Source organism: Mauremys mutica, chromosome 6, assembly GCF_020497125.1.
Source record: "Mauremys mutica isolate MM-2020 ecotype Southern chromosome 6, ASM2049712v1, whole genome shotgun sequence".
Classification (NCBI taxonomy): Eukaryota; Metazoa; Chordata; order Testudines; family Geoemydidae; genus Mauremys; species Mauremys mutica.
In genome coordinates, this window is record NC_059077.1 from 102,529,154 (window position 1) to 102,542,537 (window position 13,384).

At 44.1% G+C, this 13,384-nt stretch overlaps 1 protein-coding gene across 6 annotated transcripts in view; it reads left to right on the forward strand.

The window, feature by feature from the left end:
* Positions 1-308: 308 nt before the first annotated feature.
* The window catches only part of ZDHHC21 (zinc finger DHHC-type palmitoyltransferase 21), a 76,888-nt gene continuing 63,812 nt past the window's right edge, over positions 309-13,384 (forward strand). For 4 of the 6 annotated variants that reach the window (XM_045022435.1, XM_045022432.1, XR_006580711.1 and 1 more), the window contains exons 1-4: positions 311-415; positions 4,554-4,755; positions 8,029-8,127; positions 11,546-11,657. In XM_045022435.1, the coding sequence (XP_044878370.1) occupies positions 4,602-4,755; positions 8,029-8,127; positions 11,546-11,657 (365 nt within the window). In that variant the 5' untranslated portion in view covers positions 311-415; positions 4,554-4,601. Of the gene's footprint in view, positions 416-3,893; positions 3,952-4,553; positions 4,756-8,028; positions 8,128-11,545; positions 11,658-13,384 lie in introns of all 6 variants that reach the window. The other 2 variants (XM_045022433.1, XM_045022434.1) reach the window with 2 other exon arrangements.

The following is a 13,384-nucleotide window of genomic DNA, read 5'->3' on the forward strand; positions in this document are numbered from 1 at the left end:
ATTATTTTGGGGAGGCCTGAGGCCAAACGCCTTTGGAATGCTCGGAGTTGGCAAAAGTCTGACTCTGACAGGGGTTTGCCCCAACAATCAGGGCACTCTTGTGCCCCGCTCCAGCCGCCAGCCCGGGTCTGCTGCAGCTGAGGACAGGGACGGGCGGGCAGCCGAAGGGAGCGCGCGCGGGGCGGAGTAGAACGCACCCAGCAACGAGCACGGTCCCGCTCCCGCCCTCAGTGCGGTTGGCCGCTGCGCTCAGCGTGTCCCTACTCCGCCAACCGCCATCCGCGCGCGCATGCGTAGAACCCTGCGGAAGCGGAAGGTGGTGGAAGCCGGCGGAGGTAGTCTGCGGCCGGCGGTTAGGTGAGCGCGAGAGCGGTCGGAGTGTCTCCCGCTGGGGCGGATCAGCCCCCTCGTACCGGTCAGTTCTGCCTCGGGCGAGGAGGGGGCGCTGTGGGGATCCCCGGGGGATTCTGCGTGGGTGGGGGTGTCAGGAGTCCGGGGGCTGAGGCAAAGCGGGGCTAGTGGGGGGAGCGTGCGAGTGCGGGGCAGGCTGGGGGGGAAGCGTGCGAGTGGGGGGCAGGCGGGGGGGGGGAAGCGTGCGAGTGGGGGGCAGGCGGGGGGGGGGGCAAGCGTGCGGGTGGGGGCCGGCTGCGTGGGGGAAGCGGGCGAGTGGGGGGCCGGCTGGGGGGGGAAGCGGGCGAGTGGGGGGCCGGCTGGGGGGGGGAAGCGTGCGAGTGGGGGGCAGGCGGGGGGGGAAGCGTGCGAGTGGGGGGCAGGCGGGGGGGGAACCGTGCGAGTGGGGGGTCGGCTGCGGGGGGCAACCGTGCGAGTGGGGCCCAGGCGGGGGGGGGAAGCGGGCGAGTGGGGGGCCGGCTGGGGGGGAAGCGGGCGAGTGGGGGCAGGCTGCGGGGGGGAAGCGGGCGAGTGGGGGGCCGGCTGGGGGGGGAAGCGGGCGAGTGGGGGGCCGGCTGGGGGGGGAAGCGGGCGAGTGGGGGGCCGGCTGGGGGGGGAAGCGGGCGAGTGGGGGGCCGGCTGGGGGGGGAAGCGGGAGAGTGGGGGGCCGGGTGGGGGGGGGAAGCGGGCGAGTGGGGGGCCGGCTGGGGGGGGGGCAGGGGGCGGGTGGGGGGCCGGCGGGGGGGGGGGAAGCGGGCGAGTGGGGGGCCGGCTGGGGGGGGGGAAGCGGGCGAGAGGGGGGCCGGCGGGGGGGGGCACCGGCGGGGGGGGGGAGCGGGCGGGTGGGGGGCCCGCTGGGGGGGGGCGCGGGGGGGGGGGGGGCCGGCTGGGGGGGGAAGCGGGCGAGTGGGGAGCTGGATGGGGGGGGGAGCGTGCGAGTGGGGGGCCGGCTGGGGGGGGGAAGCGTGCGAGTGGGGGGCCGGCTGGGGGGGGGAAGCGTGCGAGTAGGGGGCAGGCTGCGGGGGGAAGCGTGCGAGTGAGGGGCAGGCTGGGGGGGAGGAAGCGTGCGAGTGGGGAGAAGTAAAATGGATTTTTTCCCCAAAAAACAAGATTACCGTCAAATTACTAAACATTTAAAGGTTATTGGAATCATGGGCAATAAGAAACATGGCTTTCTAAAACAGAAACATTGCCAGACACTCTTGATTGCTTTATTTAAAATAAAATTGCAAATAATGCATTCAATAAAAAAGCATCTTTTAAAACGTGGAAGTCAGATCCTAGTGAGGTAAATAGAAAGGCGCATAAACACTGCCAAATTAAGTGTAAAAATGTAATAAGAAAAGCCAAAAATGAGTTTGAAAAAAGCTAGCCCAAAACTCAAAAGGTACTGTAATAACAAAATGTTTTTTAAGTACATCAGAAACAGGAAGCCTGCTAAACAATCAGTGGGGCCCCTGGACGATCAAGATACAAAAGGAGCACTTAAAGACCATAAAGTCATTGCGGAGAAACTAACAGAATTGTTTGCTTCAGGGGTCACAGCTGAGGATGTTAGGGAGATTCTCAAAGCTGAGCTGTCCTTTGTAGGTGACAAATCTGAGGAATTGTCACAGATTGAAGTGTCACTAGAGGAGGTTTTGGAATTAATTGATAAATTTAACAGTAACAAGTCACAGGGACCAGATGGCATTCACCCAAGAGTTTTGAAAGAACTCAAATGTGAAATTGCGGAACTGTTAACTATGGTTTGTAACTTGTCCTTTAAATCAGCTTCTGGAAGATATCTAATGTAACGCCAATATTTAAAAAGGACTCTAGAGGTGATCCTGGCAATTACAGACCAGTAAGTCTAACGTCAGTACTGGGCAAATTAGTTGAAACAATAGTAAAGAATAAAATTGTCAGACACGTAGAAGAACATAAATTGTTGGGCAAAAGTCAACATGGTTTCTGTAAAGGGAAATCATATCTTAATAATCTGTTAGAGTTCTTTGAATGGGGTAAAAAAAAGTGGAAAAGGGGGACCCAGTGAACATGGCGTACTTAGATTTCTACAAAGCCTTTGACAAGGTCCCTAACATCCTCAGCCGTGACCCCTGAAGCAAAGAATTCTGTTAGTTCCTCCGCAATGACTGAAGATGGAAAAAATGCAAATCAATAGATATGGAGTGTAATCTGAAACACACTTGCTTGGAGCTGGAAAACCTAGGAAACAGTAAAGCTGAAGAACTAATGACGATGGACAGCAAATTGGATATAAGTGTAGTGTAATCTGACGCAATGAAGTCTGTTGCAATATTAAGCTGTTTATGCAATGGCATCCTCTCAGTGAATATAGAGATGCAACCACATATAAAATTTTGTTTTCAGTACTGGAGCATATTCAAGGAAAAGAAAAAAGAATGAACATAAGTTTATGAAAGATTAACATTTTAAATACGTATAGCTTGTCTGAGAGACATAAAAGGGTAAAAATACTGAAATATCTTGCTAGACACTGAGGGGGGATAGAAATTGAGGAAATCTGTGAAAAACATGACAGTGAAATGAATTGGCTCTGGAGTGCTTGAAGCCCCATCACTTGGGACATTAAAATTAGATTACAGAAAAACACTCAAAAACAGGTGTTAGGTAAACATTCCTGCTTTAGTAATGAGATGGAAAAAGAGATCATCCAATCCACTTTGGATTTCTACAGTTCTGATATGTATAATATAACTGGCTTACAAATGTCATTCAAACTCTTATCTCCCAATAAACTACAATATAGCCTCATCTCTTCACCCTGCTATCTGCCAAAAAGAGAAGCTTGAATAGAAGGATGGCTTTTAGGGCATTATGTAAATCAGAAGATTGGGATTTTGCCCAACTGACATGGGGAGTGAGTTCTAGGATGAGGGAGTCTCTCTCTCTCTCTTGGGTCTGGTCTACACTACGGGGGGGGGGGGGAAATCGAGCTTAGTTACGCAACTTCAGCTACGTACTTAGATATACTTACCGCGGTGTCTTCACTGCAGTGTGTTGACGGGCGACCCTGGCACTTCTCATTGAGGTGGAGTCAGAGTTGACACTAGAGCGATCGGTGGTCGATTTATTCGTCTATGCTAGACACGATAAATTGATCCCCGCTAGATTGATTGCTGCCCATCGATCTGACTGGTAGTGTAGACAAGCCCTTAAATTTCAGGAGCTTTGCAGTAGAGGGAGGAAGGAAGTGAGAGGAAGGGAAGGAATTCTTGTCCTCCTCACAATAGCTCCTTCATCTCCAAAAAAAATAAAAACCTGCAATCACTGTTCTGGCAAGTGGCCTGTGGAATGATTTCACAAGGGTTGTGATTGTGCTGTAAATCATTAATATGATGGGAATTAGGGGTGAGCAAAGGGGCTAGGAGATGACATTGTGACTGACCTATTTGCCATATAAATAATTTTTGGCATGCTGTTGTGACCCCTTTTAACGGGAAAAATGTTTATGGAAGTGCAATTCCTTCCACTTTCAGCATTTAAAAAAGAGGATACATGATCAGTGAAGAGCTTCAACAGCAGATTGCTACAGAAGTATGTGAGGATTTAATTTTCAAATAGATTGAATATAAATAATCTTTCAAAATTTGGGTGGTACAGTAGGATGGAATGAGACATAAGTAGGTAAAGAGAACCTTGTGTGCTATTTGTGGTAGTTGGCTTAGTTTTAAAAGAGAAAGAGAGAGAAAATCAGCATTATTTTTTATGTTAACCAACCCCTATGCTGTCTCTGCTGAGTTTTCCTAAACTCATTGGTTGGCTGATTATCTTTGTAAGTGCACCTATTTTCACTTGCATTTGAAGTCCTCTTCAGGTTTTATATCCTTTGTCTCTTCACTCATCTTCATGGTAAAAGTTAAGCAATAGACAATGAGATGTTTATAGTGAAAAAGAAACCATAAGTGTATATCCCATGGTAGTGCATGAACTCTGTGCATGAGGCTTCGAAACATTGAGAAACTTGCACCTGGTTTCCAAATCTGTGCACATGAACCAAATAACAGTTATGCTACTGGAAGTACAGGGAACAGTTTACCAATATTTATTAACTTTCTAATAACCAGCGATGAAGCTTTCATGTTACTACTTCAACTTACTGGGTGGGGGGCTTGTTTTTCTTTTTCTTTTTTTTTTAGGATCATTGTTTTTTCCCTGCGTGGCAAGCTGCCTTCGGATAATGTACAATGGGACTACAAATTCATTTTGTGGTTGACCCGCAGGGGTGGTGCTGCATGGGCATGATTATCTTCGTCTGGCTTTACAACACACTCTTTATTCCCCAAATTATCCTCTTTCCTCACTATGAAGAGGGACATACTTCAGCTGCAGCGATACTGTGTAAGTTGCATTGAGCCCAATCTCTCTCTCCTAGCTAGTGTAAATAAATAAATAAATGGGTACCTGTGGGCAATAGCAACTACTCTGACCTATGTAGTATCAAGTTCCAGAATTTCAGGGAAGAAGGAGAGCAAGCCAACAAAAATTTATCTTAATGCTGATTCTTAAAAATCCAACTTCCTCCTTATTTTTGAAATACAATAAATCTGAAATAGTTTATTTTGTTATTACTTTAGATTAAAGCCCTAACTACAGACAGGGACATGCTAACTGTATTTGGGCTTTGACACATACATTTGACACAGTTCAGTATGTCCATATATCTGCATTTTTTCCCAACACAGCATGTGTGAATCCCGTGGCCAGCCTGTACCTACTAATCTGCATGAATGTACATCAGTATCAGGAAAAGCTGAGCAGGTATACAATACACCTCTACCCTAATATAACGGGACCCGATATAACATGAATTCGGATATAATGCGGTAAAGCAGTGCTCCGGGGGAGCGGAGCTGCGCAGTTTGGCAGATCAAAGCAAGTTCGACATAACGCGGTTTCACCTATAACGCAGTAAGATTTTTTGGCTCCCGAGGACAGCGTTATATCGCAGTAGAGGTGTATATCCCATATTCGCATCAGCAGCTGATGCTGGGAGAGGGGATTGTGGGTGTATTTGGGTATATTTTCACTTCAGTTAAGTTTTCTACACTTGAGCTACTCCTCTCAAGTTAGTGAGAGCAACTACACTTTGAAATAACATTCAAGCTGCTGCATGCAGGTCTGTCGCATCTTACGCACATTTAACACATGCAATTTCAGCTTTACGCGGTCGGCAAAAACAAAAAAAACAACAAAAAAGAGAAAAATAACAATTTTAATACTGTACCTGTAGTGCGGGCGATTCTGCCCGCCATTCAACTCAATGTAATTTTGACTATACGTGGTTTTCGCTTGATGCGCTAACCGCAGAATGGAACCCCCGCGTAAGATGAGACTCGCCTGTACACAGTGGCACAGCACTCACTCATGTGTGGCACTTAAGACTTCAGGGGCACAGCTAGGGTTGCTGTGGGAGGAAGGGAGAGAATCTCCTGGAATAGCTTCAGTCAGAGTTGGCAACCCAGGGCACATCCCATAGTTCTTTGCAGTACAGTAAGCTGAGCTATTCTATGAATTACTTCCCAGTGAATTGTAGGAGAATTTCCCTGTCCCATCTGGGGACATGGTGGTATTGTGAGAAGATATTGGAGGACTAGCAGCAATCAGGTGGAGATAGCCTGTGTCAACGCTGCAGAGTGGTCATGTTAGCAGTTAATGAGTTGTGCTAACTCAGGCTGGCTATTTGAGGAGAATGGCACTGGGACGAGGCACCAGGGATGGGGAAGAGATAGGACTTGAACAGTGACAGGTTGGAGGGGATGGGGCAGAAGAGGCCAAGCTTTGAGGGGAGAGTGCTATAGGAACAAGAGTCTGTGTCCACCGACTAAAGCACACTCCCCTCTAGAAACTGGAATGAAACCCAGGATTCCTGAATTTCACTGTTCCTCTGAAATCAACAAATATATGTGGAAACCCACTGGCAAAGTGATTCATCCCCCTCTAATGCAGGTCCATGGAGAGAATGACAACCTACTCCTGCTCTCAGTTGCTCCAGTGCCAGATGTCTGCAAGGTGGAGATAAAGGCTCCAACCCTGCCGATGAGCCATGTGGGTGTCAATATGATGGCACATGAGGAGATTTTTTTCCAATTAATTGTTTTAAAAACCTAGAAAATCACACACACACAACTATTTTAAAAGCATTAAGGTTGCAAAGTGAAGTACTCAAAAGCAACTCAGAATTAAGGTTGTCTATGCAACCTTGATTCAGTCCCATGTGTGTATGAATTATAATACACCTGTACCTCAATATAACGTGACCCGATACAACATGAATTCAGATATAACATGGTAAAGCAGTGCTCTGGGAGGGCGGGGCTGCGCGCTCCGGCGGATCAAAGCAAGTTCGATATAGCGCGGTTTCACCTATTACATGGTAAGATTTTTTGGCTCCCGAGAACAGCGTTATATCGGGGTAGAGGTGTATAACTTTTTAAGTATATGATCATATATGATTGTTTCCACTCCTGCCTCATTCAGTGCCCATGATGGATTGTGTAAGGAGGCTGTGGAATGTAGGAACCTAGCTTCATTTGTTGCAGAAATTGGAAGGTGTGTAGTGAATGAAGCAGGGGACTTCAGGAAGTGAAAAGATGGTCTCATAGATTAAGGCAGTAGAATGCTGCCCTGGATAACTGGATTGTATCCCTGTTTCTGTCACAGATTTTCTGTGTGATGCCAGGTGAGTCACTAAATGTGAGTTCCTTTTTTTTGGTGCCTGACTTGAGGCCCTGGAATCTGATTTGCAGAAGTGCTGAACACTCACAACTGCAACTGAAGTAAATGGAAGTTGTGCTTTGAACACACAAAGTGCTATATAATGCTAAGTACTGTACTCTGAAAAATCAGGTCCTAGGTGTCTCAGTTTGGACACCCAAAATTAGTGAATACCTTTGACCTTAATTTATCTCTATCTCAGTCCCCCATCTGTAAAATGGGTATAATACCCCTTTATCTTAGCGGTGTCGTGAAAATAAATTGTTGTGATGCACTTCTATGCCATAATGATGAGCACCATTAGAAAAACTGATGAAGCTAATAATTCTGTCTTTGGAGCAGTGTTTGAATAGCATGCAGTAAATGAGGCATGCGCCCACATACTGAACAACAAGGAGAAAACAAAATATTGCTGCTCGTTCAGTAAGCATTGTTCATTTTGTGTGCCAAATGAGGCAGCAGTCCTGTGGAAAAAATTGTATGCAATCATGTAATTAAAGACTATCATAATTTATATGTACAAATCACCCAATTAGATGTGCAACCTTAATTGTGGTATTTCCTAACTTTTGTGTGTTTGACTTTGCAATCTTAATATGTTCTTTTAAGGTTGTTTTTTATATGTAATATATGTATGAAATATTTATATGCATAAATGGAATGCTGGTTTACATGTGTTAATTAAGGTATGTTAGTTTAAATCAGATTTACTTTTCAAATATTCCAATTTATTGCAGCTTCTTTTTTTCTGCAATTTTCTGTTGTCTTGCCTCATTCCTATAAAGTAATCTTTTGCTGTGCTGGAAATGATTAAAATGTGACACATTAAGGCATGCAATCTTTGGCCAAAGATACACTTGATGTAATATTCTGAATACTTACGTATTTATTTTTCAGGCTACTACTTAGTTTCATTGTTTTGTATAGTTTCGTTATTGAGAGCCTCCATAGCTGATCCAGGAAAACTACCTGAAAGGCCAAAGATACCACTCACAGGTACTATATTGCAATATGTTTCTAAATAATACAATGTTGGTTGCTTAGCATAATCTCTAATATTAATTTTAATAGCTGTTGGAAGCTTATTACCCTTGTTTGCAACCACTCCCTTGAAAACCAAACAAGGTTTGGTAAATCTAGTGTTGGTGCTATTGTGATAGAGGTGAGCAAGGTCATATGCTGTGTTGCAAGGGCATGTGATCGAGATGGCCAGTGTGCTGATATCACTGACTGTTCTGAATAGTTAAGGTTCCGGAACAGTACCCAAGTACCTGTCTGTGCTACTCCATCAATCTGCATAGCCCATTTGCAGGAAGGGATACTACCACCTGGTGATGTAGGCCTTAGTGGATCACTATGGGAGATTTTTGGACTTCAACATCAACTGGTTTGGAAAAATGCATGTGAGGATTTAAAACAAAACTTAACTCTTTTTCCCCCCCAGAGGCCAAAGTGGAGCTCTTCTCTCTAGTAATATGACACTAATGGTGTTGTGGCATTAATGTTGTTGGAATATATGGCCCCAAAGAGCCAAGGTGTTAACTTGACCCTGAAACTGTCTAACATTAAGCAGTTTTAAACACAGTTTGGTATACAGAGACCTTTGTCTGCTGAGTACTGTGGCAAACTCACCATTAACAATCCTTTCAAACTTTTTATTAAAGAAAAAGGAGGACAAACAGTTAAAGCATTTGAAATGTGAAGTATTAAATAAGGCTGTCATTTTAACAACATTTCTTATTCCATTTTACTTTGGCTGTGGAGAGTTTTTAGAAGGAAAAAACCCCTTTTTTGTCAATCTCTTAAATGGTACTAAAGATGTTAATAAGATCCTTTTGGGGAAAAGAAAAGAAGTTAGTTGAGATGGGCTAGAGCTGCTGTTGCTGAAGTCTGATCCCGTTTCCTAGAAAACAAAACAAGACAAACACACACAAAAAGGGAGAGATAAAAAGAGCAAAGATGGAGCTTCAGTCTCTGGTGTTGACTCTCACTTGCAACCTCACTGCTGAAGAAACACAGGCATGGCACATGGTTTTATCAGAAACTCTGAGATCTAGCAAACTTGTTCTACCATTGGTCTGTTTAGGGCATTGCTTTCAGGGCTCCCTCTTTCTGGTCACTGGCTTGCAAAATATACAGTCTTAGCTGGCTAAGCCAGACTCTTATTAGATAGAAATTAAAATAAGAGAGATAGGAAAGAGAAGAAACAAAATGGGGAAGGAAAAGGATGCATTGGGGGAGGCGGAATGGCAAAGTCTCACATCCCAGGTGGTATTCTAGATTTAACTGGAGGTGGTGATGTCATCTGGCTCTCTCTCTAAGGGCCTGGTCAGGTTAGGACATATCTCAGGAAGAAATAGGTAGAAATTTCTGGGGTCCCACAAGATGATGGAGATGGCAGGCAATGATGGTGAAGTTTGCTCGTTCCCTTTCTCTGCCTCAGGGTGCTGTTGCTCATGCTCCTGGATCTGCTGTTCCTGACTGGTAGGGGCTGCCACTTCTTCTCCAGGTTTGGGTTCTCCAGCTTGTCAGAGATCTTGTCATTGTCTTGTCTCCAAGAGCTCTGCTGCTGTCTAGTTCCATGTTTAGCTTGTTGGTGGGATCTTTGCTAAATATCACATTCAGTTCCTCATGGAATGGATAAGTAGTCTATCTGGCACTGGACTCGCAGGTTCCTGTCTTTGGTTTCCTGGTATGTTTGCTTTAAGTCTTAGCATTTCTGCTGGCATTGGGCTTCTAACCTCTAAATGCCATGCTTCCCAATTGAGCCTGTACCACCATCACCACTCCTTTCCTTAGTGAGAGGACGGCATAGTTCTTAGTTCTTAGCCCAGGCAGCATGCTGAGACGTTGCAGTCATTTCCATCAACTGAGAGGCTGGTTCATTCTCCATGCCTCATTCATTTAGTGAGCTCTGTGGATACTGCTGACAACTGGGCAATTAGGGACAATTGTGATTATGTTTTTGCATCTAGTCCCATTAGTGATAGGACTGAGACCAAAAAATCACATTTAAGCTTCACTTCAGCACTCTGGTTTTATGCAGGTTGATATGGTGAGATACATTTTTTGCTCAGTGTAACTTATATTTGAAAACTAGCTTTGGGTGTTTCTGAGCCTCCTGTTAACAGTAGCTGTCTTATTAAAGAGTGACACCTTTGTGACACTGGCTTTATGGGAACAGATTGTAAATCAGTTTCCATCTGGTATTATTACTAGTTTAGTGATCTTGGGTATTGGGCTTCTGTACTACCAGTGTGCAAATGTCATTTTTCTGCAAAATGGGAAAGATGGGAGCTGCCAGCAGGAGGCTCAAAAAGTGTCAAATTGAATTTTAAAACTTGTTCCATACATCATTTATTATAGTGAAAAGCATTTCCTCATGTAAACTTTCAGAATGCATTGCAATGAAAACTGGTGTAGCTTTCCTTTTATAAGTTTTGATTTTTATCAGATTAAAAATAAAAAAGATGATGGCACTTGTTACAAATAGGAATCATAGACCAATGATTTTGGACTTACTCCATAGCACCTTTACTGCACTCCTTTAAAAAAAAAATTAAGTAAAGTACATTTTAAATGATTGACAGCACTAAGGTCTCAGTGTGTTTTCATCCTAGAAACAATGTGATCTTCGCCAGCTCTTTGAGGCCTAAATTTTCAGAAGTGTCCACTGGTTTTAGATACCCAACTTGAGGCAAATAATATCTGTATTTTCAGAAATGCCTAGCAATGATAGCTCATGTTAACTTCAGCTGGAGTTGTGGGAGCTCAGTACCTCTGAAAATCAATCCCTAGGTATCTCAAGTTTAGCTCCCAAACTTAGTGGACACTGTCTCTCTCCTCCAGGTTCCTCATCTATAAAATTCCTACTTGTTGGATGTTATGATGTTTGCTTAATGTTTAAAGCACTTTGAGATCCTGAGGAGGAAGACCTTTCAGAAATCTATTTTGTATTCTATTATTTTACTGGTCAATTCTTTTGTATTGAGCTGGGGATGGCAGTGGGATTTGATACTCTGTCTGAGCTTTAGAGTTAACACTGTTGGTGATGTGTTCTAGAAAAAAAGCAGTCCAAGTGGAAGCGAGAATAGTTTTAGAAACATAAAAATTCTTTATTTCCCAGTTCCTGCCTTGTTCCTAGCCAAGAGTTTCATGTTGTATTGGCGACTCTTTAAAAATAGTAGGGAGAGATGGGGATTAGGAGTAAAAATCAGCCCACAATGGTAGAGGTATGCCAACCATCCTAGAGCAGTTGAGAGAGGAGTGGGGGAGAGGTTCTTGCATGCTGGTTTCTGTAGGAAGAATGTATTTTTTCCAGAAGCTCAATATGTGTAACTGGTGAGATCTGAAAACTAGTGGCACTTCAGCGGACATTCATTTTTATTTAACCTGGTTTCAATTTTCTCTCTAGAACGAGAATTTTGGGAACTATGTAATAAATGTAATATGATGAGACCAAAGCGATCCCATCACTGCAGTCGCTGTGGACACTGTGTTAGAAGGATGGATCATCACTGTCCGTGGTAAGATTGGATCCATTGATTCAAAAAGTTCTTGCTGCACAGAAACTTTCCTTATTTACTGTTTGTTTAAATTGCAGTTTTTTGATTGTTCAGGGTACTTTTACTACAGTACAATTTTTATTGAAGCATTCTCCTTCTGACGGTAATACTTCATCATTAAAGGTATCTAGTGCAGGAGGGTAGATAGGATGTTCATTGAGATGTGCCTGTGCCTATGCAATTAAACACTGATCGTGAGAATTGTTTGCTATATAACATGTAATCATTATTGTTTTGTCATGCTGCTATTTGCCAATGTGAGATGCTCCTGGAACTTTCACAAATTTTGGTGAAAGAAATGTTTAATGTTGGGAAATGCAACTTTAAAAAACAAAATTGCTAGAGCTGAGCAGCTTCTTGATATAAAAATCAGATATTCACAATTTAGTTTTGTGAGATGGTGAGATAATTTGCTTTCAGCTGAAACTGAAATATAAAAGCTTGTTTTGCATTTTCTCATGTTTGTGCTACAAATTAAAAGTTTAAAGTGTCAGGGAATGACTTTAAAAAAAATAAATAACCAAAACAGTTTGAATATTTTGTGGTGGTAGTTAATTTGTTAGCTCTCTATGGGCTTGCTCCAATTCTCATTAGAGTCAATGTATGGATTAGGCTGTGTCTTCACTAGAAACACTGCAGCACATCAATGTGGACATTCCTTATCCATATATTAACGATAATGAGTCTTCTGTCACTGTAGTTAATCCACCTGCCTGAGAGGCAGTATTCTTCTGTCAACTTGATGCTGTCTGCGCTGGGAGTTAGGTGAGCTTGACTATATTGCTTAATGTGTGGATTTTTCACACCCCTTTGCAACATAGCTGGGTCAACCTAACTTTTTGGTGTAGACCTGGCCTGAGAAGCTTGTCTACACTAGAAAGTTTCTCTCTCTAACTGTATCGATATAGTTAAAGCAGCAACCCCTCCTCCCACCCTCTATTGTTGTTGCAGTTATACCAATAGAAAAGTACTTCTACCCAGGGATGTAGCCATGGTCCGTCCACTTACCATCCATGCCCACCCAAATGGCGCCCGGACCCCGCTGGCGGGCAGAGCCGGGCAAGCCCCCGTGCCTTGACCCCATTTCCCTGGCAGGAGCGCACACGGACTGCAGGCAGAAGGGGTGGGAAGGACCCCCACTTGTACTCGTCCAGGCCCCACAAAACCATAATCCCCCTACGGGGAGGTGGCTTCCCGTCATTGCTCGCCCACCCAAAAGCGGGGCCCATCCAATTTTCCTAGCCTAGCTTACACCACTGCTTCTACCACTATAACTTCTGTCTGGTTTGGGAAGTAAAATAAGCTATATTGGTATATGGCACCTTTTATACCAGTATAACTGTATCTATACTAGGCTGTATACCAGTATAATTAAAAAGCAAATCACACTCCTAACTGATGTATTATACAAGTAAAACTTTTGTAGCGTAGACTAGACCTAGATTGCTGAAAGGGTTAATTAGGAAAGTTGAAATATCTGAACTGTCAGGATTATTTGAAACCATTTTGATAAGGAAATTGGGAGATATTCTTGTTTTGTTGGGTGTCACACCTTCTCCTTCCTCCAACCTTTCTCTTGCATATTTGAGATTTTTTTTTTTGCCTGTCAGTGGACTGCTCCCTGATCCAGCATTTATCAATATGTATAGTATTTACATTCCCAATTTTCCACTTTCTGAATTGAATTT